This window comes from Nelusetta ayraudi, unplaced genomic scaffold (genome assembly GCF_046127955.1).
Source record: "Nelusetta ayraudi isolate G7.1 ecotype Tasmania unplaced genomic scaffold, CSIRO-AGI_Nayr_v1 ptg000019l, whole genome shotgun sequence".
Taxonomy (NCBI): Eukaryota; Metazoa; Chordata; class Actinopteri; order Tetraodontiformes; family Monacanthidae; genus Nelusetta; species Nelusetta ayraudi.
In genome coordinates this window covers 1,870,081-1,895,559 of record NW_027466069.1, presented here as the reverse complement: position 1 = coordinate 1,895,559, position 25,479 = coordinate 1,870,081, and the positions used below count along the sequence as shown (strand labels likewise).

General features: G+C 44.0%; 5 protein-coding genes across 8 annotated transcripts in view; 3 read left to right on the top strand and 2 right to left on the bottom strand.

Moving 5' to 3' along the window:
* The window catches only part of cacna1db (calcium channel, voltage-dependent, L type, alpha 1D subunit, b), a 61,210-nt gene extending 54,750 nt beyond the window's left edge, over positions 1–6,460 (top strand). Inside the window, exons 44-50 of the mRNA XM_076026190.1 lie at positions 695–721; positions 876–1,016; positions 1,484–1,644; positions 1,765–1,877; positions 2,574–2,708; positions 3,226–3,411; positions 4,273–6,460. Coding sequence (XP_075882305.1) covers positions 695–721; positions 876–1,016; positions 1,484–1,644; positions 1,765–1,877; positions 2,574–2,708; positions 3,226–3,411; positions 4,273–4,584 — 1,075 coding nt within the window. The 3' untranslated portion in view covers positions 4,585–6,460. The remainder of the gene's footprint in view (positions 1–694; positions 722–875; positions 1,017–1,483; positions 1,645–1,764; positions 1,878–2,573; positions 2,709–3,225; positions 3,412–4,272) is intronic.
* Positions 6,461–7,479: 1,019 nt separating this feature from the next.
* On the bottom strand, positions 7,480–14,297 carry chdh (choline dehydrogenase). 2 transcript variants are annotated; one of them, XM_076026187.1, is made up of 10 exons: positions 14,193–14,297; positions 12,299–12,704; positions 11,809–12,039; positions 11,565–11,731; positions 11,316–11,467; positions 10,763–10,892; positions 10,466–10,600; positions 10,227–10,369; positions 9,008–9,110; positions 7,480–8,905 (listed from the first exon to the last, which is right to left on the bottom strand). In XM_076026187.1, the coding sequence occupies exons 2-10, from the start codon at positions 12,673–12,675 to the stop codon at positions 8,487–8,489; spliced, it is 1,857 nt and encodes a 618-aa protein (XP_075882302.1). In that variant the 5' UTR covers positions 12,676–12,704; positions 14,193–14,297; the 3' UTR covers positions 7,480–8,486. The 2 variants fall into 2 exon arrangements, with proteins under 2 accessions (XP_075882302.1, XP_075882301.1); XM_076026186.1 differs by lacking the exon at positions 14,193–14,297 and adding an exon at positions 13,797–14,085.
* On the top strand, positions 14,295–17,781 carry il17rb (interleukin 17 receptor B). 2 transcript variants are annotated; one of them, XM_076026188.1, is made up of 9 exons: positions 14,295–14,702; positions 14,776–14,800; positions 14,956–15,069; positions 15,270–15,379; positions 15,486–15,621; positions 15,823–15,855; positions 15,947–16,081; positions 16,648–16,931; positions 17,092–17,781. In XM_076026188.1, the coding sequence occupies exons 1-9, from the start codon at positions 14,457–14,459 to the stop codon at positions 17,494–17,496; spliced, it is 1,488 nt and encodes a 495-aa protein (XP_075882303.1). In that variant the 5' UTR covers positions 14,295–14,456; the 3' UTR covers positions 17,497–17,781. The 2 variants fall into 2 exon arrangements, with proteins under 2 accessions (XP_075882303.1, XP_075882304.1); XM_076026189.1 differs by having other exon boundaries at positions 14,394–14,800.
* Positions 17,782–18,207: 426 nt separating this feature from the next.
* On the top strand, positions 18,208–22,550 carry actr8 (actin related protein 8). The gene is made up of 13 exons (XM_076026183.1): positions 18,208–18,457; positions 18,717–18,887; positions 18,971–19,081; positions 19,273–19,377; positions 19,485–19,658; positions 19,762–19,855; positions 19,966–20,098; positions 20,216–20,369; positions 20,750–20,845; positions 20,985–21,125; positions 21,210–21,519; positions 21,807–21,970; positions 22,091–22,550. Exons 1-13 carry the CDS (start codon positions 18,323–18,325, stop codon positions 22,232–22,234), a joined length of 1,932 nt encoding a protein of 643 aa, XP_075882298.1. The 5' UTR covers positions 18,208–18,322; the 3' UTR covers positions 22,235–22,550.
* A 658-nt stretch (positions 22,551–23,208) lies between these two features.
* On the bottom strand, positions 23,209–24,644 carry selenok (selenoprotein K). Of its 2 annotated transcripts, none has more exons than XM_076026184.1 (4): positions 24,527–24,644; positions 23,883–23,973; positions 23,543–23,617; positions 23,209–23,305 (listed from the first exon to the last, which is right to left on the bottom strand). In XM_076026184.1, exons 1-4 carry the CDS (start codon positions 24,627–24,629, stop codon positions 23,209–23,211), a joined length of 366 nt encoding a protein of 121 aa, XP_075882299.1. In that variant the 5' UTR covers positions 24,630–24,644. The 2 variants fall into 2 exon arrangements, with proteins under 2 accessions (XP_075882299.1, XP_075882300.1); XM_076026185.1 differs by having other exon boundaries at positions 23,218–23,305.
* Positions 24,645–25,479: the final 835 nt, after the last annotated feature.

Sequence of the window (25,479 nt, the reverse complement as noted above, 5' to 3'; positions counted from 1 at the left end):
TCTATCTTTTTTTGAACACTTTATTTATGAGAATTTTAAATTAAATGACATCAAATGAGAGACAACGAGACAGTGACCAATACGTAGACAGTAATAAGAAAGTAAACGAGTAAAAAAAGGCAACAGTTATGCAGACTTATAAAACACAATGAAAGAAAACTAATCTAACTATCTATCTATCTGAGTTACAGTATATTTACTTCCTTACTGAACATATTTTGTGTTTGTACTGACATGGCTAAAAGGTCAAAATGAAGCAGGTCAAACTAGTTTCTTTGTATTTTGGTTGGGCAAATATGTATTGTACGAGAATCAGCCATCCGACCTTTGGTTTATTAATTTTTTTGTCTTTTTGTTTCATTTCTTTGCCTTAATGCGATGCACAAACACGGGACATTTTGCTTCCAGCTTCAATGAGTCATGATGATGAGATACAACATTGAGTCGGCTCGCGGAGACTTTGTTGGAATAGTCTTGTGAAACAGGGATGTTTTCTTTTATAAAATATCCCAATTGTCACTGATACCTGAACTTGAACACACTCCTCACCGACGCCGCCTGCTCCGCGTGCAACAAACAAACTGACTTCCAAACTGTCTCATTGTTTCCATGTCATGGCATTCCCACTTCATTCCCTCCCCCTCCTACTCCGCTGAATGACACCATCCCGACCCCTGGTCTGCCTTTGGAGCAGGACACGTCACCATGAGAGCCACATTAGGTACGTGCATGACGGCGACATGTTAGTCCCATTTTGAGTCTATTTCATCCCGCAAACAACGAGAATTGCAAGGAATAGTACCAAACAAACAATAAATTCAGTGCAAGAAATTTATAAATACATACACATTAAAGGTGAGCTTTTAAAATGGCAGGTCAGAGGGTGGCGCTGACGTCCAGTCCACCGTTTGCCAAGAACCGGCGGAGGACGGCGACAGCGACGATGATCGGGGCTCTGGAGAGTACTACAGCGGGGAGGAGTTCCATGATGACGACATCATGCTGACCAAGGACAGGTAGGCAGTGGCAGCGCCGCACTTGGACAGGACAGGCTCAAGGTCCAGTTGACAGAGCAGTCCTCCAAATTGTCCGACGGACATTCTGTGCTGGCTTTGGTACCGGCTGGTCGTGTTGAACTCACCCATCTCCTCTTATGTCAGCTTGTACTTGTAAAACGACTTCTGCTTTACTTTACTGTGGTTCGTTTTACGCATGTAAAACAAAGCTTCTCGGTCGCCACACTTTAGAAAAATCATGTTTTTAATTCTTTTGTTTAAAGCTTTCTAAATGATAAGCACATCCAAAGGAAAACAAAAAAAATCTTAACAGAAACTTAAATAACGTGGTCAAAAAAAACGTTTGTAACGTTTTTGCCGCTTCCTAACCAAACATTCTTCCGCCTGCGCTGCCGCGTAATCACCTGACCTAGTTGGAACTGCACCGTTTCACTTCTCAAAGTTTCTGGGTTTCTCTGGTGGGACAGGCTGGCAAAGCGAGAGCAGCTGGACGCAGAGGGCCTCCTAGACCTGCAGGCCTCCAGAGACGAGCAGCAGCAGCCTGATGCCGACTGTGACGACGACCAGCAGCTCATCTGTCCGGACGGCAGACGCTCTCCCAGGAGGTGGTTCCTGCCTTCACCACAAGGTGGCGCCGCATTGAATCGTTGAAATTAATTGTCTTTTTTGTTTTTTCTTTGATTTTTTTCCTGCTGGACAGTTGGAGTAACCGTGTCTGTTTTTTTTTTTTTTTTTTTTTTTTTTTTAGCCTCCAACAGGCCAACGTTTAACTTCGAGTGTCTTCGCAGACGAGACAGTGAGGACAAAACTCCTCCTTCTCCATCCTGCACAGCTCTTCCACTGCACCTGGTGCAGCAACAGGTGCACGCACACACGCACTCACACAACGAGCAGGTTTGCTAATCCAGTCTTGTTCACAAACGAAGAATTCCAGCAAGGATGATCTGATGTGAAATTTTCTCTACATCCTGACTTTGAAAAGTGATGTTGAGCTGATTCTGTGAATTTTTGATCCAAATGCTGAGCTTTTACCACAGGGGTGGGCAAACTTTTTGACTGGTGGGGCCACAATGGGTTCTAAAATTTGACAGAGGGGTGGGAGCAGCAGCAGATGGATGGAGTGTTTTGCTGAGCCACCTCATAGGAGAAGAAAATATATCATGGGATACGTAGAAAACACATGCTTACATGCCTATTGAAAAAAGAAAAAAAGTGTTACAGTAAAATATGTGTCCTTGAAGTCTAATGGTATTTAGCTCTTTATTGATATGACTCTTAAAAGACTGAAAAATTGATGAAATACAGCTATTTTATGGCTTACTGACTATTAATATAATTTCTTCAAGTTCGGCGGGCCGGATTAAAAAACTTAATGGGCCGCATATGGGCCCCCGGGCCATAGTTTTCCCGTGCCCGCTCTAACAACAAAGGTGCAACTGTCTTTTTATAGTCTTTCCAATGTGGTCGGAGCTCAGCCGGTTTTCTCTGTTGGGGGTCTCACTCTTGGGGTTTTCATTAACACTGATTGGTCGCCCCCTGGTGACCTCCGACCGTCAGGTGATGGCGGTCGCAGGACTGGACACCAGCAGAATTCACCACCTGTCGCCTGCACGCTCACTCCGCAACTGGGCCACGCCCCCGGCGTCCCCCATCAGCCGGGACTGCTCGCCCTGCTACACGCCGCTCATACAGGTGCCGTCCGCTCTCTCTGAATTGACCCCCCTGCCATGTCACACCCAAAGCCAATCAGTGAAGTGCTCCGTGACCCCGACCAATAGAAGTCCAGGGGTGTCAAACTCATTTTAGTTAGCGGGCCAATGGAGGCAAGACTGGTAAAATCATGGTATAATAACTTAAAATAACAACAACTTGTTGGAACACTTTGCACTCTGCATGCACTTTTCTTTTTAGGTAGGAAGACAACGTAGCTTCAGAGTGGCTGTGCTTGGGCCCACTTGCTCAGTCCCGGTAGTAACAGTTTGTTTGCATCGCAGAAAACGCTATTGCAACATCCAGTGGACAGTGGAACTGCAGTCTCTTTTATGAAAAATAAAAAATTGCAGCTCGTTTTTGCAAAATCATCTTGCAGCCCGGAAAAAACATGTTTGCGGGCCTGATCCGGCCCCCGGGCCACATGTTTGACAGCCCTGCTTTAGTCTTTCAATCAATATGTGTGTGTGTGTGTGTGTGTGTGTGTGTGTGTGTGCAGGTGGACTGGCGCAGCTCGGGCAGCGTCGACAGCATTCCCACAGTGGTCAAGAGGAGCTTGTGGTACACAGACAACCAGGGCGGCTCCCCCAGCCGCAGCCACTCCCCGTCCCGACTGCAGCTTCCTGCTGACGGCTGCTCGCACCTGCTGCAGAAGAGGGGCAGCGCCAGCAGTATGGTGGAGGCTGTGAGTAGAAAAAAATAAAAAAAATGCTCATTTGTCAGCCACTCGTAAAAACAACGAACATTTGCTTTGATTTTGGATGCTTTGCATTTTAAAGTATGAATCGGTTGAACTTGATCCAGTCAGTTTCAGATGTTGCAGTGTACATGAATCCCTTATTATGCACATTTTAACACGCAGCATTGCAAAAGGTTACATAATAAGCCAGACATGCTAAATCCGAACAACATGAAAATAATTATTCTGTCCTCGCTTGAGTTGAGGTCAAACTAGACAGATAGTTGACAAGTGAGACAATTCAATGAAACTGAAGCTTGGAAGTTTCAGGTTTTTTACTCATTTCCTTGTGTTTCCATATTGAACAGTGTGGTTGAATCCGCTCTCACTTTTTTGCAAAACTGCAGCAAACGTACAAACAAAATATAATCATCATCACTCTTCACAGTATTTCCATGCAATTCAAATGTTATCTATTCAAATGTAAAAGCTGCTTAGCAAACTATGATTAGCAATTCTTAAAAGTAATCAATTCTTCAATCGAAACTTCACTAAACATGAAAATATGCATCCTGTCATCAACGTTCTTAGACAACAAACAAGCGTGTCATTATCTACTCACAGGCATACAGTTTCCAAATATTGCCATCAACAAGAGCATGAGCTGCACCCACGATCTCCAGTCCGTCACAACCAAAATGGAGTGCCAAAAAATGCAACAAAACTAGACCATTCGAACAAAACAAAGCATAGTTCCAGCAACAAAGTATAGTTCCAGCACAATAATGCCCCAAGTAAGAAAGAAAAGGAAAAAAAAACACATTATAAAAGGAGACTGTCACCCACACCAGTTTCTTTCCTCTGCAGGTGTTGATCTCCGAGGGTCTGGGGAAATACGCCCGGGACCCAAAGTTTGTGTCAGCGGCCAAACACGAGATTGCCGAGGCCTGCGAGATGACCATCGACGAGATGGACAGCGCCGCCAGCAACCTGCTGAACGGCTCCAGGGACGTCGGCAGTGGCGGCGACAGCAGAAACGGCGATGCCGTGTCGGACCCCAGCGCCCCGGCGCACCTCCGAGACTGTAGCATCCGCGACTACAGCGACGAGGAGCCCTACGTGGCTGTGAAGAGCGAGGAGGACCTGACCGATGAGATCATATGCATCACATCGCTATAGCAGCGGCTCACACGGGATCCCTTAGGTTTTTTTCCAATTGAGTAAAAGAATGGCTCCGCCGTTGCACACCTGAGGCCATCCTCCTCCGGCAGGCAGATGGCGCCAGACAGGGATGGATAAGAGAACAAAGTGCCTTGTTTTCTCTTTCTGTGGAGTCCAGAGGAGGAGGTGGATGGATCTGTGGCAAAGCTGAGAAACTTTCAGCGGAAAAAGATACGAGTCGTCCCTCCCGACAGTCTGCAGGGATTTAGGATTCTTCCCAGGGTTGCTTCTTCTTTCTTTTTTTCAATTCTTTCCTCGTGACTAACAGTGGATGAGTCTGGATGCCGTGGAAACGCTGCAGCGTGGTGTGCGTTCTTATATTTGTCTCTTTGAAAATAAGGGAGCAGCCCGCCCGTCTTATTCTGCCTCCGCGCTTGGAACCAGCCAACAAAACTCAACATGCATCACGACCGACGGCCTTCAAGTCGCACCTGCTGTCAGAAATGTAGATATAATTGAAGATATATATGAATATACAATTGGAAAACAAAGTTCGTTGATACCATGACGTGGCGTCCACATCATATGAAGCTGGAACACTTGGCCAAACCACACAGTGACTGACAAAATATTCCACATTCAAAGATACAGATAGACTTTACGTACTAGTCTGTTCACGTGCTGGTCACCAAATACAAAATCAAGTACTGGCTAATTTATTGAATCGCGTTCACTTGAAGTGAGCGTTTAATCAGCAAACCAACAGAAATGTGGTTTGTCCAAGTGCGATGCCAAGTGCGAGTCTCCCACATGGTTCTGTGATGCATGTTTTGGCATCATCGATTCCCATAAAGCATTAACAACAACATATAGTGGCAGAAAAACAGCAGTTGGGCTGAAAACGGATCCGGGTTTGAAGGTCCTACATTGCTCGTCTCAATACTTGACTTACAAAGTGAAGCACATATCAGCGAAAAAAACAACAAAAAAAAACAACAACTTTGTCCTCAGGCATATCCCTCCCATTCACGTGCACGAGCGCCTGAAACGGAGAAACGCTGCATCCAGTCTCTCCGAAACCAAAACCGAAGAGCCAGAAAGTTGCAGTACTACGACTTTGAGGTTGGCGTGTTGGCTTTTTGACATCAGGCTCGTTTCACAAAGGGGCAGAATGACGTCAGTAGCCGGTTGTCGGAAACATGTTTGCCGCCGATGTATATTTACAGGACAGGGGATCTATATTTTTGTGACAATATATCAAAGAAATATATTGTTGCTGGGTGTATATAATTTTTTTTTAACAAGATGTTGATGTTAGCTGTTTTTTATGTGATTTTTTTGTTTTTTGTCTGGTTTGTTTTGTTTCAGCACTGTTTTCAAGGTGCTGGAGGCCCAAAATAGGAAAGATCTTCACAAGCTGTTTATACGTGAGAACACTGAGAAGCAGTTCCACGACTGTCCGAGTGTTTGTACCACTGCCAACTGTTTAAAAAAAAATCAAACTGGCTCTTTCTGTTGTATTTTTCTTTCATGTTCCCCCTCAATCAAACTACTCTGATCAGGGTGGCATGTCCGTGCCACTCAAAGGGCTCCTTCAGATGTCAAACCAAAACATTCTCATGCACATCAATACACAGTCATTGTTCCAGATACGAGGATGTTGATGTTTCTTTTTCTTTCAAAAGTGAGACATCTACTAAAAGATAGAAGTTCAGTTCTTATGTTGGAAAAGACACTTTGCTGTTGTGTTTTCTTGCAGGTTTAAGGATTTAAAAAAAAAAAAAAAGATTCATTTGATGAGCAGATGTGCAGGTATCAGGAACATGTGCTACAGATGCTCTCAATCCATCCTGATGCAGCTCTTAGCCACTAGCGCAGCAATGCACTGGAATTATTAGAATTGAAAATTGTGGTTTGTGAAAACCATTCTTTTTTTTCTTTTTTTTTTACATTTTCATGTAAATTATTTCTTCCATGATTGATCAGATTAAAAAAAGGGAAAAACAATGTCAGCGATATATCTTTTTTGTAAATACAAATGAAGAACAGTTAAAGTGCATTTTAAAGCTCTTTAGAAACCCACATATTTAGCCAAAGACCACCAAGACTACATCCTAAACTGAATTTGATGCAGTAAGTTTCCAGAAAGGTTCTAAAACACAGCTGAAAGAAAACGGGGTGATGATTCATTTGGTTAACCACCATCCGATGAGGAGGAACCAAGAGAAGAATGCAGCTTCTCTCCCAAGTAACAGCTTAGGGAGAGTTTATTATTCTGTCGAAGGCTGCTGGAAAGTTGCTCTGTCTCCACAATATATATATATTTTTTTAAAAAGGTGGGTAAAGGAAAATCCCAAAATGCAAAGTACATGATATATTACTGATATATTCATTTTGCTCTCTTTATGTTTTTCAAAGGTGTTTGCCACAGGAAGACGATTGCAGGTTTGATTCCTTGGCTCAAAGCCATTCAGGAGTGTCCGTGTTCACCATGTCTGTTTGTGGCGTGTAGTGTGTGTGTGTGTGTGTGTGTGTGTGTGAGAATGGTTGTTTGTCTCTCTCTGTGGCCTTGAGATGAACAGGCAGGTAACCAGAGGTCAAAACAACACAAAGCGTCTTGTGCAACTTGCAGTTTTATTTTTTTTTTTTAGTGCCACTCCACTGTTTCACAGATCAAGCAATGTTTAAAAAAATCTGTACATATCGTTTATAGACAGTACATGATACACAAAAAGGGTTCTAAACGCCCTTTTGCACGTCCTGTTGACAAAGTAAAAAGTGCAACAGTGACAAAATTCAAAAAAGGCAAAAAAAAGAAAAAAACAAGAGAGAAACATTTGATGTAAACGATAATTCACTCAGACATCCAGACAGGTTAGTGATACAGGCACCAAAGGTGATTTTTCAGCTTCACAGTCATCTCATGAAGGCATTTAAGACATTAAAAATACATCTCAAGCGTGTTTAAGGCAACGTTGTATTCAAGATTATCAAACTTTATTTGATTTAGCTAAAGTTCACACTTTGTGCAACTATTTATATAAGAGAAGTCAAACTAACAGAATTCCACCAAGAAGTGGTGGAATACTTTCCGCTTGGTCGAAAATGATTACAATTATTTATTTTTTTTAAGTTTTTGTTTTTTTACCGAAACATAAACATTTTTTGGCCCCCTACTAATTTTAGAACCATGTGACAAACCTACAAAACCATATTTTATCACAGTGCAGGTGTACAGGGAGAGAACAGAGAAGTGCTATCTGTGTCTGCTTATCGTGAATCTGATTAGAAAACAAACTGTCAGTAAAAACAAAAGAAAGCTCACAAAATGTGACTACAAGTGTAGAAAATGAATACAAGCATGGCTTCCTTCCTGAATCTGAGTCAAACTGTAAACCAGATATTGCTTAAGAAAAAAAAAAGAAGTGCAATCTTCACCTGGCCTTTGTTCATTTCCTGGATTACGTGCACACCCCGCGCTGCAGCCACCCACCCGAGGACGGATTTCTGATCCACTGCGTAAACAGCGTTGCATTCGCAGCTGGTTTTTGAAGTTGCCCCGTTTCCCCAGCAACCGTTGTGATCACAAGATCACAGACTGGGCTATTAAACACGGAGCTCCAAGCAGATCTACAGGGTTTTGTTGGTCAGGGTTGCTCGCTTTACTGTGCAGCTCATTAGTGAAAAAAATAATAATAATAATTAAAGTGTCAGCATCACAATGGGCCGTTGAAATGAGTCTGAATTAGCTTTGAGGAAGAGGAATTATTGCAGATTATGCTAACTGATTTTAATTCAACCCTTTCTCACACACACACACACACACACACACACACACACACACACACACACACACACACACACACACACACACACACACACACACACACACACACACACACACACACACCTCCCCTCCTTCACCTCTGGGTGTCCAGCGTTGGTGGCTGGTACACGGGAACGCCGGGGTCAACGAGCGGCGGTCGACCCCTGATGATGTCAGCGGCCTTCTCCGCCATCATGATGGTCGGGGCGTTGAGGTTGCCGCTGACGATGCTGGGCATGATGGAGGCGTCGACCACACGCAGCCGCTCCACGCCCAGGACGCGGGCGCTGGAGTCGACCACCGCCATGGGGTCGGAGGGCGAGCCCATCTTGCAGGTGCAGGACGGGTGGTAGGCGCTGTCGGCTTTCCGCCGGACAAAAGCGTCGATGTCGGCGTCCGACTGGACCTGGGGACCCGGCTGGACCTCGGGGCCGCGGAACGCGTCGAAGGCCTTCTGAGCGAAGATCTCCCGAGAGAGCTTGACGCTCTCCCTGAACTCCCACACGTCCACGTCTGGAAGAGAGAGACGCATTTTAATCAGGAGTGAGAACGACGAGCACTGCAGCGTCACTTCCATCGCGCCACAGACAAGCAGAGCGCAGCAGAGCGTCGTACCGGTGGAGAGGTAGTTTGGCTGCAGGACGGGGTGATCCAGAGGGCTGGCGCTCTTCAGCTTCATCCAGCCGATGCTGGTGCTTCTCATTGGTCCGACGTGAACCTAAATCCCCAACAAAAAACAAAAAACAAAAAAATTGTTTCAGACATGAGTAATTGTGAAAAACAAGCAGATCCTTTGAGATAATGTCAAAATATAAGTACATGGAGTGCTGCCGGGTGTGGAAAAACTTGTACTCCTGGTGCTCTTCGGCATGGGGATCAAAAAGCTTTCTTAAAGGCCTTGAAGATGGCCTACATGGCCGAAACATGTTGGGATTTTAACTATAAAGCCATGATCTAATAAAGGCTTTTTATATACTTTCCAATCTCCTCGAGTGGCTCGGTCTTTTTAAATGATTTTCTAACTTCAAAACTGCATTTGCCCTGAAATATTCAATGTTTTTGTAAACATTTTGTTGTTGTTTTATTTACCGTGTTTTGATTTGGTTTGTTTGTTTTACTTTTGATTGTTGTGTATCCTGTCAGTACAAATCTTTTTTTTTTTTATCATTTTAATTATTTGTAGCTGTCAAATGGCACATGTAGAATTACCTAAATAAGACAACTGAAAAAAACACTCAACATAAAACACCATCTTTTCACTTTGCAACCAAAACCAAACATCCAGCAAATGATCGCACAACCAATTCCCCAATTAAAAATAGCGACTATGTACCAACACTCACTTTAAGCTGGGCGTCACACTGCTAATGACCTGCTTTCTGCATGCACACATAACATGTTTCCATCACGTTGCAACCCTCCTTTCATGCCTGAACTACCATATTGTGTGTTCTTATGTGTTGATCTTATCTAACAATAAACATGTGCCTTTCCTGCACTGTGGTTGATATCCGCCGACTCTCTGAAAGAAAAAACGCGTATTAGCGTCACAGTATGACAACCGTGCCACGACCGACTGTTGCCATATCTCATTTTTGTGCAAGATCATCACTGTCAGAGATACAGCCTGAGTGTGATACAGTGTGAGTGTCAGATTGCGTCACTGGACGCAATTAGATGTAAAAAACAAAAAAAAAAAAGAAAAAGAAAAACAAGAAAAAAAACAAAACACTAGAACTTTGGAGTGATAATATTCCTAAAGGCCGACAAACCGCAAACCACAAAAAACGGTTAATTTCAGTCAGTCAAGTGTCCTTGACAACAACACACACACCTGATACGCCTCTATTTTGGATGCAACCCGCCCGTGGTCGATGACCTGCGACGGCAGAAAGTGGAACTGGATGTCGGGGTGGGCGACGCCCGGGCGACTGCGGATGAAGCCTCCGCTCTCCAGGTGGGCTGTTGCTCCGTAGCCTGCAGGGTGATCAGAGACAATGAGGCTCCGAGGACTCAAGAGTGTGTGTGTGTGTGTGTGTGTGTGTGTGTGTGAGAGCTTTGTCTTTGGTTTACCGGTGTACATGGTGAACCATTCCAGGCCTATTTTGACCATGTGGAAAGGTTTCTGGGCTTTGTACAGGGTGATGGGCTGAGTGCACTTCTGCTGGACGTACAGCTCAAGGTGGTCCTGGAGGTTGCTGCCAATGCCTGGGAGACAACAGGAAAGGAGGAAAAAAAACCCTGCCTTTGAGATAAAGTGATTACACCTGATTTCACAGTGGGTCTCTCTTTGAACACAAAGTGTCAGGTGAACACAGGTGAAAGTTTGATGTCTCCAGAAAAGGCCGTGGGATGCACCGTGGTCTCTACCTGGTAGATGCTGAACAACGGGGATGTCGAGCTTCTTCAGGTCGTCTGCGTTCCCCACGCCTGACAGCATCAGTAGCTGAGGGGAGTTGATGGCTCCTCCGCTCAGTATCACCTCCTTGTCCGCAAACACCTGGGGATCAGACCAATGAAACGCCATGGATCGCCTAGGACTGGACATGCAATAAGCCATCTTTGGAGTTCTATACAAGAGCCATGTGCTGTATTTTGTTTTCAACACGCAATGTTTCTGATATTCCAAACAAGAGGAACATTAGCTGTGTTTAAATGGACACAAATAATCCGAATAAAGGCCCAATCAGATTAAAAATGCTTCATGTAAACACGTCAATCGGAAGATTCTGATCCGATCCGGTCCATTCGGAAAGAAATGTAATTCCAGCTGTTACTTTATCTTTTTTTTAACTGAAGTAATTAGTAATTGATTACTTATGAAACAAGGCAGTTAAAGAAGTAATTTGATTACTTTTTTAAAGACATAATCAGGAATTGGACTACTTCTATGGAATAATCCCAACAACACTGCCTGTCTTACCCTTTTCGTTTGACCCTTCTGCGTGTACTCCACGCCAACAGCGCGCTTGCCGTCAAAGAGGATCTTGGTGGTCATGCAGCGCACCTCCGTCTTCAGGTTGGGTCGAGGCAGCGCAGGCCTCAGGTAGGCGCTGGCGGTGCTCCACCTCTTCCCTGAGCAGCGTAGCCCAGAGGGATGGAGACAATGTTTGAGATGTACAAACACTTTGATGGCGTCGAATAACTCAAGAGCAATTCTTTGGAGGCAAACCTTTATTTATGGTCATATCCATCCAGCCCAGACCCTCCTGTTGGAATCCATTCATGTCAGCGGTGAAGGGGTAGCCGGCCTGCTGCCCCGCCTCGATGAAAGCCTTGTGAAGAGGATGGTGGGTCTTTCCTCTGGACACGTGAAGAGGTCCACTTCCTCCGCGGTATCTACGGGCAAAAAGACGTATTTATGGCACCGCCAAGATGAGTGGCAGAAGCAATGACAGTCTGATGTGGATGGTCACCTGTCTTCTCCCAGCTCGTGACACTGTGCTTTCCTGAAGTAAGGCAGACAGTGGTCATAGTCCCAGCCGTCGGCGCCCTCCCTCTGCCACTGGTTGTAGTCTTCGGCATGACCGCGGATGTACACCATGGCGTTTAAGGAGGACGACCCGCCCCACACGCGGCCCCTGGGCCAGTACATCACCCGGTTGTCCATGCCGGCCTGAGGCAAAGTGTGGTAGTACCAGTTGTATCTGAAGGGGAATGGCACGAGAACCAAAAAAAAAAAAAAAAAATCAGACCAGTTATCTGTCATCTCAGATGTGAAAAATGTTGAGGCTATATTGTAGCTCCATAAACAAGAAAAAATAACCACACAGCTGGATCGCTGAATGAACAGCTGGCATTTTTCAGTTTAGCTTTAGCAAAGAAGCGTATCTTGGTGGCGATGCAATTTGCAAATGCAGATCAAAATTGATCCGTTGTGAAAAAAAACCCCAGAAATGACAGTACTTGTCATCGCAGAGGTTGTAGGTCAGTGCAGCGGGCATGTGGATCTTCCACGACAGCCACAAGTTTCCAAGCAGCATGTCTTTCGGCCCGGCCTCCAGCAGCAGCACCGACTCCTGGGGGTCTTCGCTAAGACGGTTGGCGAGGACGCAGCCTGCTGACCCCGCCCCAACTATCACATAACTGTAGGAGGGCGTTTTATCGCTGGCCACGGCACCAAAGCATCTGTGCTGACTGAAGAACTGTCCAACTTTTCTGGTCCTGGGGATGAATTGTCCTTTTGACAGGCGGGAAAACTGGACCCTTCCATCTCGACGGAATATGGACCGAGCCAAAGCTTGCCGGCCTCCACTGCAGGTTAAACTGGCCAGGGGCAGCATCCTGTTTCCGGGAGGGTGTTCTTCATTCACTGTAAAGCGCAGCAATGCACAAAGAGAGAGTTTGAATTAAAAAGTAATGTGCAAAGCTACTCAGGTAAATATCTAAATAAAAAACATTTCGATAAAATTTTTCAATCCAACTACTAAGAATTGCACCCATTTGGTTCACGTTTCTTCAATTACTAGACCAGCCTCACCTTGTCTATCTTACTCGCCGGCTGCCTCAGACTTTTTTTTTTAACCCGCTGGCAGTTGAATGACTAACCTGCAACACACAATTGTCTGTTATTTGTCATTCTTGACTTAACAACCAGTCTGAAAGGTTTATTTCCCTCTCACCCCCTCCTAAAGGGTTATCTGACTGGGTCTAAAAGGAATCACCACAGGAAGGAATCCAGTCATCTTATTAAAAATAAACCACACATTGCACAATGGAAGTCAGGCCAAAACGTGCACTTGTTGAACTGTTCAATTTGATTCTATAAAATCCCAGACTTGAAGTGAGACCGAGCAGAGTTTGAGCTGGGTGCAATCTGTCTATGTAGGTCAGTGGTGTCAGGTCCATAAACGCAGCTTTCACCACCAGCACTGCAGCTGTCACTTCACCCTGCAAAGCGGCTGATCGAAATGTGATTCGTACAAAAAAAAATAAAAAATAAAAAATAAATACACAGGACATCCGTCTACGGTGCGGTCCCTTCAATATTGCATGTCAGCTTTTTTCAGGCTTCGAAGCGATCCACCACATTGAATGTTTACGATGTATTTCGCAACTGTTCGCCTTATCAGCGGGCAGGTCTGAGGTCGCAACGCCACTATTAAATACACCAAATAAACTTTCCGAAACTCCCAGAAAAAGAAAGTTGGAGGTGATAGCTTTGCATAAAACTCGGTTTTCACGAGGCGGAGCAGACCACCGTGCAAATCGCTACTGAGAGTGATTCGTGTTTGTTGCCCGAGGAGGAGACCGAGGCTCCTGCAGCGAACCGTTATAGGAAAGAGGAACGCAAAACACGCGGCTCAACACCGCAACTCGAAGCAGGGAGTTTAAGCGGTCAAGAGCGAGACTTGCGGTGCTAACCAAGTCAGGAAAGCCGCGGAGAGAGCAGCACCTTCCTTACCTCGAAGTGAAAACGAGCAGCGGGAGGCACGAGCGAGAGTCTGTCCGAGGCTCCACGGAATCGGAAGTGCAGTGGAGAGCGGAGGGAAGCAGGCCATTGGCCAGAGACTGATCCATCCCTCCAGCTCCTGCCCGCACTGGAAACTCTTGCAAGTTCACGCAAATTGCGTTTATGCGGTTGTGTTTCTTTGTTAGTCTTTACCAAAGAAAGAAAGATACATGTTTCATCGTTTCAAAAGTCTTGCAACGAGACATAAAATCACTTTTCACAGAGATATTAACTGGTCTGGGACATGTTTAGTAGCTAGTTCTGGGTCAGAGGTCAACATTCTAGAAGTAAGGCAGATACACACTGTGTGCACGTTGCGGTAGAATGAGCTTTTGCGTAGTGTGTTACCAAATACAGTTGTTGGTTACATGTCCTATTATCGGTCTTTCTGCTTAGTTTCCCACCTCACTTACCGCTGCCAACCACTCAGTGGCGAGGATACAACGAACTAACGCAAAGCCCCGCTGGAATCAATCACCTCATGAATAAGTAAATCTTGATGACGACACCTTTTCCACAAGAACGCTTTTATCTTGAAACCCTGTAGTGGTGGTGGGCGTGGCTCAATTTATGGCTCGCCCATTCTAGAAGAAGACTAGATAGCGCACGTAAATGTTTCATTCAAATATCAGACCATCACATCAGCTTGTAGAACTGATGCAAGACACACACACACAAGCACGCACGCACGCACGCACGCACGCACGCACACACACACACACACACACACACACACACACACACACACACACACACACACACACACACACACACACCAGGACAGACAAGGCTACGATGCGCGCTCTCACCCTGATAACTTTTTTGCATCTCTTTGCTCAGGACGCATCCCATAATGTTGTAAGTCAACTATTCTAGTGAACTTTGTTATTAAACACAACGTGCTTTTACTAATAGTGCAATTTCTTTGCAGAATGTCAAGTGCGACGAATTTGATGGTATGTCTGCGAAGCTCCTAAACCTACTTTTACTGCGAAAATATTGTACATGAACATCCACAAAAATGAGAAACTTGAGAGAAGCATTTAAGAATAGCGCGTTTCTTTTTTAAACATTGTTTTCTTTGTACTGTTATAACGTCTCTTTTTTTTAGACTTCCCTTCCTGGGATAAGACTTTTCCATCTTCTCTGGCGGACTTGAAAGTGGAGCTGGTGCAAGTGGAAGATGGTTACAGACTGAACATAAGCTGGGCAATCAACATTGATGGTAGGAGTCAGTGCTCCTCTTTTCAACTCAATTATCTCTCAACAATTTTGAAAAACACATTTTTATTCTTCTGATGCATTGGTAAACCTAAACATCTATATGTATTTAACAATTAAAATATCCCAGACTAGAAAATAATAACCAACAATGAATATAAGCATAATTATTTTGAACTTTTTAAATGTATTACTTCTTTGTAGGAAGTACAGAATACGTGAAGGGCACTAGCATTGATATTGATGGGGAATTACCACTCCGCTGTGAATACCATCCACCACTGGGCCAGGCAAATCTTACTGGGTTAAAGCAGGTAGCATGCACATCAGTGATTGTTTCATTGAAAATGGGCCAGCTGACGTTTGCAGAAGGTTAAGTATTACATTGAATTATTTTTTTTTGCATCTTCTAAACTTTAGATATGGTTTCATCATATGGGAAAGGTAGACTGTGGCGACCTAAACATCCAAGCTGCCAATCTACCACTACCATTACCGCCAACGTTAGGCGACTCTTGGAGGCTTGTAGAAATGAAAGTGAATTGCACAAATCCACGTGAGTAACGTTTTCAGACTAATATATCAGATGACTGGGGAAACAAGATCATGTGAACGACTGTGGCTGACAACAACAGATAGCAACTCAAATTGATTAAACAGAATGAATGTGAATGACAGTCATTGTAACGATCACTAACAATGAATATTTAACAGAAATACTAACTGGAGAGATAATGTGTCATTCTCCCCCCCGCAGGTGTTACCCAAACAACCACACAAACTCCTGCATGTGTGTATTTTCCATAATATGCTGACTGTATAAACTCAATGGTTCACATTGCTAAATATATTATGTCTAAAACATTATTTTTATACCTAAGTTGACAGCACCACCTCCCGTAACTTTGCACCACAGTCTGTGACTCAACAGGATGATGCCAAATTCAGCAGTCCAGCAGTGACTATTTTTGTTGGCCTCGCCTGTCTGATGATCCTGAGCCTCTGCTGCATAATCTGTAAATACAACACTTCACTAACACTTCAAAAGTCAAAATATTTTAAATTGATTTAACACAGGTTGTTGTGGTTGACAGCTAACAAAGTGCATGGCTGGACACAACTGTGTTCCCTAGGGATCAATCTTTAGGGACTGTTGTTGTAGTTGTAAACCAGTAAACTGCTAATGGCAATGTATACATCTGACTCTGTTTTGTATGTGATTGCGCCCTCTATTGATCCAAGATAAGAATTTACATTTTTTTCCTGGACTACATGCATCCAACTCTTTGAAGAAAAAAACAAGTCCTGTAAAACAGTTTGAAACATGAATATATTTATTTGCTTGACGGCAAACTGATCGAAAAAACTGGATTCAACAGCAAGAGATTCCCCTAAACTGCTTTTAATGAAATAAGAAATAACGATGATTAAAATGAAACACCTCAAGAGTAAAATGTAAAAATGATTCTGGATGCAAAGGCAAAGTAAAAAAAAATTAAATGACTAACAAAACACTGTTTGATACCGAACCCTGATGTTGATGATTTATTATTCCCCCCCACTCCTCTCTCTCTATCTCCAGACAAAATTTTTAAAGAGAACCTCTCCAGATCTTTAGGTTTCAAACCATCGTATATGTCACCCATCATTCCCATTCCTGTCCTCATGGTGTATCCTGCTGAGAATCCAGTCTTCCAGCAGGGTGTGGTGGCGCTGGCAGAATTCCTGCAGTGGCATGGTGGCTGCAAAATCGCTGTCGACATGTGGCAGCAGGGCATGATTGCAAAACTTGGTCCAATGCGCTGGCTGGCAGAACAGGTCAAGGCAGCAGAATTCGTGCTCATTGTTCGCCCACAAGCCAAGAATGTAAGAAGTCTGGAAAAATCTATCTGTGTGGTTGGACTGTTTTCATCCTGTCTTTGCTTTCACAATGTAAACAAGGTCGCATCCAGATCTTTATTGTATTAATCAAGACATTTTAACTCTATATTGTGCAATGTAATTTATCTTGAACCTCTTCTCCCAGGCTTCTTTGCAGTCTGGCAAATCCACTGATTCTTCAATCCCAGCTGCCGCACATGACCTCTATCCTCTGATCATCAACATGGTGGGAAGCCATGCAAAGAGTAAAAATGACTTGGCCAAGTTCTGGGTGGTGCAACTGGGCGAGCGGCAGGACAGAGGGCTTTGTAACTTAGAGCCAGAATTTAGGGCCTGCAAGCTTTTTTGTCTGATGAAGGATCTGCTCAAGATGTGTAGGAGTCTTCAAATGCACAGGAAGGAAAGCCAGAGGACATCACATCTAAAATTTGGATTAGGGATTGAAAAGAATGCTCTGAAGTTGAGAGAAAGTGTAGAAAATATTGACAAAATACAGCTGGGTACATTCAGTGACAGTGGGACATTGAAGTCTGTTATCACTGCTATTTGAACGACTATTTCTTTACATGTGTATTTTTTCTCTTCAAACACGATAGAAGATGAGAAACAGTACTTGAAAAGGTGCACACTGAAACGTTCTAATGCTCATCTTTTTTGTGCTCTACTTGTAAATGTAAGTGTAATCGGTACTTTGGTTTTAGTCAAGTTTTTACTTTTATTTTATTTTATTTTTTACAAAACAATCAATCTTGGATATTATTAGAAGTGTGCTTCTGACTGATGTGATGTGATGTAATTTGATGAAAAATAAAGTCATGGTTGTCTTCTTTCACAATTCAGTGTGCAGCTGTGTAACAATATGTACACGTTGCTTTAATTATGTGATGTGGCTATGTGGTGATCTTTCTCAGAGGATGGAGGATGGTAAAAAAGAAAAAAAAAAGAAACGGAGACCTGATGTAGTTCAATGAAACTTTTCAGTATATGAAGCAAACGCGTTCTGAAGCTGAAGATACACCGACGACGGAGAAGAAAATGTGCAGAAGAATAACTGAACTCGTTCGACTAATTGGGATCGTTTTTTAAGTTATCTTCCCACCCCCATGATATATATAGATGAGGGGGTGGTAGATACTCCGTTCCATACTCCAGCATTAGGTGGCGGTAACGCACCTATCAAGTTGGTTGCCACCCGCATAAAACAAGGAAGAAGGAGAAAAAGACGAATAGGGAGCCTCATTGTTTGTCACGTGACCAAACAAGGAAGCAACAACCATACGCGTTCATTCAAAGGAAGGAAGAGTACTGCATCCTTGCTTGTAGTGGGAAAATAGTTCATTTCCCCCCTATATATATTCATTTTTCTAAGAGAAAATATGACACAGGCGGATAAGGAGCAAGATAATGGGAAGGAGAAAGAAAAAGAAAGAGACAAGGAGAAAGAAAAGGAGCAACAGCGAGGGGTGAAAAGACCCATCGCCCCTCCGACCATCCCCGAACCACTTCAGGAGGTCAGAGACAAATAGTTCGTTTTCAAATCTCATAAATTCCCATAGTTTATTTAATTATCATGTTTTTTTTTTGTCTCGTAAAAGATATAACCAGTCACTCGTCACCAGTTACTAGGTTAACTCTCTGTAAATGGCCGTTTAAATGATGCCAAATTAAAAAAAAATTCACAGCATAGTTAACAAGTTCTCTGCATTCGACTCCTCCTCCTCCTCATGATTTGTCATTCGTTTGTGCTGAACAAAATTTCATCTCTCACAGCCAATCCAGAGCAATTTTGTGATGGTCATCCACCCGGGATCAAGGACGCTGCGCATCGGCCGAGCAACAGACACTCTGCCGGTGACAATCCCCCATGTGATCGCTCGCAGACACAAGCAGAGTGGCCAGCCCAGACACGAGGATCCCTGGTTGCTGCGAGAAGGTCTAAACGTATGTCCCTGGTGGCCACAGACACTCGCAGCCCTTTAGTTTCAAAGCGCCACACCGTACCCAAAGGTGTTTCTGGTTCACAGAAGCCAGAGAGCAACGAGCAGAGGCAGAATGGGCTCAAAATGGTCGACCAGGCCATCTGGTCCAAGAAGATGTCCAACGGAGTGCGGAGGACGCCTGTTTCTGCTGAGCAGGTGTGTGTGTGTGTGTGTGTGTGTGTGTGTGTGTGTGTGTGTGTGTGTGTGTGTGTGTGTGTGTGTGTGTGTGTGTGTGTGTGTGTGTGTGTGTGTGTGTGTGTGTGTGTGTGTTGTGTTAACCCAAGCGTTGTAGTTGTTTTTTTATTTTTTATTTTTTTAAGCCTTTTGTAATGTGTCTGTGTGTTAAGGCCCGAGCTTACAACTGCCAGATTCGTCCGGCGATGCTTGACAGCAGCTCCAGGGTGAAGTGGACCAACACAGCCCACCAACCTGCTTATCTAGTGGGAGAGGAGGTCAGCGCCCCTGTGTTTACTCTCATCACCCATTACAAATACAGCTTGCATTTGCGCTGTCAAGCCAGCAGCCCACGGGACTATTTTGATTTGTTTCGGTCACACAGGCTCTTCATGTGGGTCCGACCGACTGTTACAACATCCACTGGCCAATTGTAAGGGGGCAGCTCAACGTGCGCTCTGGTCCTGGAGGCTCGCTGACGGCTGTTCTGACTGACCTGGAGACCCTCTGGGGTCATGTCATTCAAAAACACTTGGACATACCTCTCAAAGACTTGAAGGTAGACGAGACATCAGTGCCAGTGCTGATGACCTGTGGCTCAGTGTAAAGGTGAAATATTGTGAAAAGAAACTGATGGAAAAATTAAATGTGACATTTTTCAGTATTACAGATGCATCCTGTTGGTGCCGGATATCTACAACAGGCAACACATCAAAGAAGTTGTCAACATGCTGCTGCTTAATATGGGCTTCTCAGGTGCATCCATCCTCACAAGCGTTTATTCTTTAGGCGTATTTAGGGCTTGTTTGAAGAAGCATAATTTTTGTCTGTTCCTCTGTTTTATTGCGGCTTCTTTTCGTGCGCAGCGATCATTGTGCACCAAGAGTCGGTGTGTGCGACATTTGGCAGTGGGCTGAGCAGTGCTTGCGTTGTGGATGTTGGGGACCAGAAGACAAGTCTCTCCTGTGTCGAGGATGGTGTGTCCCACAGGAATTCCAGGTGGGCTGACGTGTCATTAACAATAGAATTCACTGTAATTACAGTTGCATATGTTGTGCATTTTCTTCGAGAAATTTTCTCTCTCTCACATTTCCTTCCGTTGCTTTGACTTGGCAGGATGTCTTTGGCGTATGGCGGCTCCGATGTGACACGCACTTTCTACTGGCTTCTGCAGAGGGCGGGCTTCCCCTATAGAGAGTGTCAACTGTCCAACAGGCTGGACTGTCAGCTGCTGCAGCATCTGAAGGAAACCTTCTGCCACTTGGACCAAGTGTGTTTTCGTCAGCAGGTTTAATTTATGCTTTGGAAATTTGGTTCTGTTAGATGACTCTGTTCTTTAAAGGGACATTGAACCCAACATTGAAATGTCACCCATTAGTCCTCCTCTTCATCTATCACCCTAAATTGCTTGTGTGATGACATCGAGGTGTCTGGGAGATAATATCTATTAGAATGTACATAAACCTTTGGCTTTGAGACCACAGTGGATATTCTCATAAAAAAAAAATTATGTTGACTGCAAAATGTCACCAGAGCCACCATTAAGATTGGCGTGAATACTAAATGGGAGAAATGTCATTTCTGAGTAATCATTCCCTTTAAACGGACCATTCTTTATTTACATGCCTAATTTTTGTGTCTTTTCTTTAGGACATATCTGGACTTCAAGATCATGAGTTTCAGACCCGTTTCCCAGAAGCCCCAGCGCTTCTCTACCAAGTTCGACTTGGAGATGAAAAGCTGGAGGTAGGTAGTTGTATAAACTTATTCCACCTGGAAAAAAAAAATGCTGGCAGCTGATAGTTGTCTTCAGCAAGGCTTTCAGGAAGGTTCCATCTACAGCTGTTATTTGTTCCCCCTCATGTCTACTTTGTATTCACGGTAGGCACCAATGGGCCTCTTCTACCCGTCCGTGTTTGGCATCGTGGGCCAAAAGATGACATCACTTCAGTACCGTTCACAAGGTGACCCAGAGGATCCTCACGATGAGCACTATCTGATGGCCACACAGAGCAAACAGGACCAGGTAACACGGATTTAGGCCAGTCCGTATGTAGTTCTACCATCATGATTCTATCTGATTCCTGAGGGCAATGCTTTTTCCTTCTAGTCCTCTAAATCTGCCGAGCGGAAAGCAGTTTCCAGACCGGGTGGAGGTTTGGATGGCGAGATGAGCGGCCAGGTAGGGCTGGGCGAACCCTCTGAGCTGTCGCGAGGCTGCGGGAGCAGTGGCGTCTCTGCAGGGACAAAGGCAGACATGGAGTTCGGCCCCACCCAGGGCGAGTGCCTCATGGGCGGCGGTGGAGAAACGGAAGAGCCCCTTTCTGCTCACTTCTCCAGGAAGACTGCCATCTTGAGTCAATTTGAAAGCAAAGCGCTAGGCCTGGATAAAGCCATCCTGCACAGCATCGACTGCTGTGGTAAGTTCAGGTGCACTCAGTAGGACATGTAAAAACTGATCTACTCATCAGGCATACTGAGGATTACATCACATGCAAAATGTGTGAATTGTTAGCATGGGCGTGCAACTTTGCACTTTTCATTTGTGATTTTCATAAATTGGGCTGTTTGTGGACATTAACATTATGCAATTAGATAATAAGGTAAATATGGAGATACAATTACTTTGAATAATTATAATGTTGTTGAAAGTGCAAGTAAACTTTGAGTTGGCTGTGTAACATCACATGATCTGTTCTCTTGGCAGCTTCAGATGAAACCAAACGCAAGATGTACAGCTCCATCCTTGTCGTGGGGGGAGGCCTCATGTTCCACGGTGCTCAGGAATTTCTGCTTCATCGCATCATCAACAAAATGCCGCCGTCGTTCAGAAGGCTGGTGGACAACATAGAGATTGTCACCAGGCCAAAGGTAAGGCAGAGCGTACCATCGATTCCAAATATGAATCCATACAGCCCCTAGATGCGTGTGAAGGCTGCAGAGGCACTTTGCGTAATTTATTATTGCATTTGTCTCATGTGACTAATTTAGGACATGGACCCTCGGCTTATATCTTGGAAAGGCGGTGCAGTGCTGGCCTGTCTGGACACCACTCAGGAGATGTGGATCCACCAGCGGGAATGGCAGCGCTTTGGCGTCCGAATGCTACGTGAGAGAGCTGCTTTTGTCTGGTAAAACTCCACTGACTTCAACCGTAGTGCAGATGTCATGTAGGCAGGACACACTGGTTTGTAACATGAACAGAAGACTCATAACTCGTCCATGTGCCACTCAATTAGTAAATAATGGGTAAGAAAAAACCTCATTGTTTCCCATACAAAGAGCATGTGCTCTTTGAACATTTTATGTTGATAGTTTTCAGGTATTTAGATGAGGTCATATTTCACAACTGTTAAATAGCACTTGTATGAGGTTCTAATTGTAAATATCCAATTTATAAAACTGCTTATTGGTTGTTGTAAATAAAGACTTTGAAACTTGAGAAAAACAATGACTGCATTTTATTATGATGAACAAAAGTCATATCTTCTGGAGATCAAATCAATCTGAAATTAAATAAAAAATACCTGGCTCAGCCAACCAAAAACACCCCTGTGTCTTTGGTTGAATATGGTTGCCTTGGTTGTTCTCGACAGTTACTTGTAATAATCCCGTAATTAGAGGTCCTGCACCCTGACACGCAAATATCAGCAGCGTCCAGATATTTGAAAAAGGTAACTACGCAAGAGTAACATCGTTCAACTTAAGTTTTAATTAAACAGAACAATACAAAACAATACAAAACAATTGGTAGCTTGATAATTGATGTTCATAACCGACATATCAGTGATCTACATCTCTACATAAAATGACGCAAGGAAAGTAAGTGAAGAAGTTAGCTGCTGTATCAGCCAATCTGGCCCCTAGATGCAGGAATTCCCAGAGAGGCATCAAGAAACTGCTTGAGGCAGTGGCAGCTGATGAAGAAGGACCTTCAGCACTGTGCTGCGTCTATTCTGAGAACATCCTCTCAGCAAACAGCGCGACAGGCCCCACGCCTACACAACCAGTGTAGGCGTTTACCTGCAGAGAATCAGAGGGTTAAATACAGTGTGCATGCAATTAAAAACATGGACACGTTGATTGATTCAGAGGGGGGGTAAAAATTCTCACCTTCCTCATCCTCCTCCCATTGGTGGAGCATTAGGACCCCCACCGTAGGATATTCTTCCCATTCGTCTTCTTCCACCAGGGGGACCAGGAGGACTGCAGAGCAGAATACAAGGAGGACAGAAATACAGTCAACTACATTTCAATACTTTGCTCTCAACAGGTCAACATCCAACCTGATATGCCCATTCAAGGTCTTTCCCTATTTAACAGCAATATTTTTTTTTTATCTTAGCAGAAAAAACAACAAGATTTAAGCTGATTTATCTTTGAAACTTGCATGTGGGGGGATGTTTGTGCAATACTGGATATATGACTGGCCCAACTACTTACCCTCTACCATCACTGAAGCCTGTCAAACCACCTTTTCCATCCTTTGCCAAGTCTGGGTGAATAATGGTCCTAAAACTGGTAAGAGGAAAAAAAAAAAAGATCAAACAAGGAGGCAAAGACAAAGACATTTAAGCAGCACTTTCCACCTCTTAGTAGCTATTAGCGATTAACAGCTGGTAAAAGTGGGCTAGCGGGCCTAAATCCCTCCCTGCATTATACAATAACGATTAGAAAGTTATTGTCTAATAAGCAGCGTGCTGACGTCATGATACGGCTAAAGGAATGTCGTATGGGAGAGAGAAGTCGGAGACGATTGACCATTGTCGATACGATGACTTACAACAAGCTGATGAACTCCACCGCTCCCCAGAAAAGGTCCGTCAAGAAGGACAGGCGCCATGGTGACTGACTCCTGTTGTCCAGGACCTGACCTGAGAGACCACGGTAATAAAGATATGACTGACAGCACAGCAGGCAAGGAATGGGCAAGATAATTAGTGATCTACAATTGAATTATTATTGTTGTTCGGGTAGAAACACGATCAGGAAACAAACCTACTAATTACTACAACACTAACATGAAACCCTATGCTTATATCGATTTATTTATTCCGTTTTACAAGACAAACGAGAATGATAATCTTAAAAAAGTGCATAATATCACCAACAGAATAAGTTAAACAATCGATGGACAAATCAAATAGAACGAGTAATTGTTAAATATTGGGGAGCATTTGCTGAAATTCGTAGCGACACATGCCATTAATGCGACAAGGCCTGTTTTGTTTTAAACGTTTCACAAACGAGTGCGTCGAGCTTAGCGTAACACAAGCTAATTGGCTAGCTGGGGGTGGTTTAAGCGGATTGTTAAAATCGTTACACTTGTTTGGTGCGTTGCTTTTCAGTAAAACACACGTATTTAGTAAATACCTAAAATAAATGACCGAATACAAATACACTTATAATAGAGAAAACCCCACTCACCGTTGGACACGTACACCATCCTCTCGAAAGTGCCAGAGCTTTCGTTGCTTTGTTTACGAATGACACCCCACTTCCGGTTTGGTTCCGGGTCCTTTTTGCGCATGCGTCGTTCTGTATGGGCGTCCACACGCAGACCGAACTCAAGATTCGTCGTGCTTGTATATTTTAATTTTAGGTACATACCGATGTACATGACCAGACATGATAGATGACATTGTCTATTACAAGTACACTTAATTAACTGTAGTGATTTGATTTGGAACGCAGCATTTTAATTTAAACACGGCCGGAGGGCGCTGTCTATCTAACAGTGACGACCTCCTGCCGTATGTCATGGTTAGCTGTCGAATCTCAGTCTTCGCTGATCAAGTTTCTTTCATGTTATATTCATTAATTTGCTGCTCGCTTAACGTAACACTCACCTAAGTGCTTTTATTTATGGGTCGAACTGTCAGACATGACTTCTACATACAAGGTAGTAGTGCAACATTTTACTTTGTATATTTAATGTTGGATATGTTACGTTTAAATAAAATAAAGTAAATTAAGATTAAAAAAAAAAAAAAAATCAGTAAACTTGTTCGTTATTAAACGTTCAATCGACTCGGAAATGCTATTTCTCATTGACGGCCACAAGAGGGCAGCAGAGGCAGTAAAATAATATCAAACCCCAAGCCTCCCGTTAACAACAGGAACGCTGATAATATGGCACTCCCTCAGGGCCCTTCTGCCCCTGTGAGGCGCCAGAGGCTCCCAGGTCCCCCTTTGACAAGGACTAATGAATTAAAAAAGAAACAGCCCCGCTGCTTTGAAGCATCTTGTAACCAAGCTGGCGCTACCCTCTGCTGCTGCTTCTGATGCTCGTGACCCTGAGACCCCAGGCCAAGGGTCAGAGGGTCAGACACAACAGAGGTGCACTACTGAGGGCTGACCCATACAGGGCAGTCAAAGAT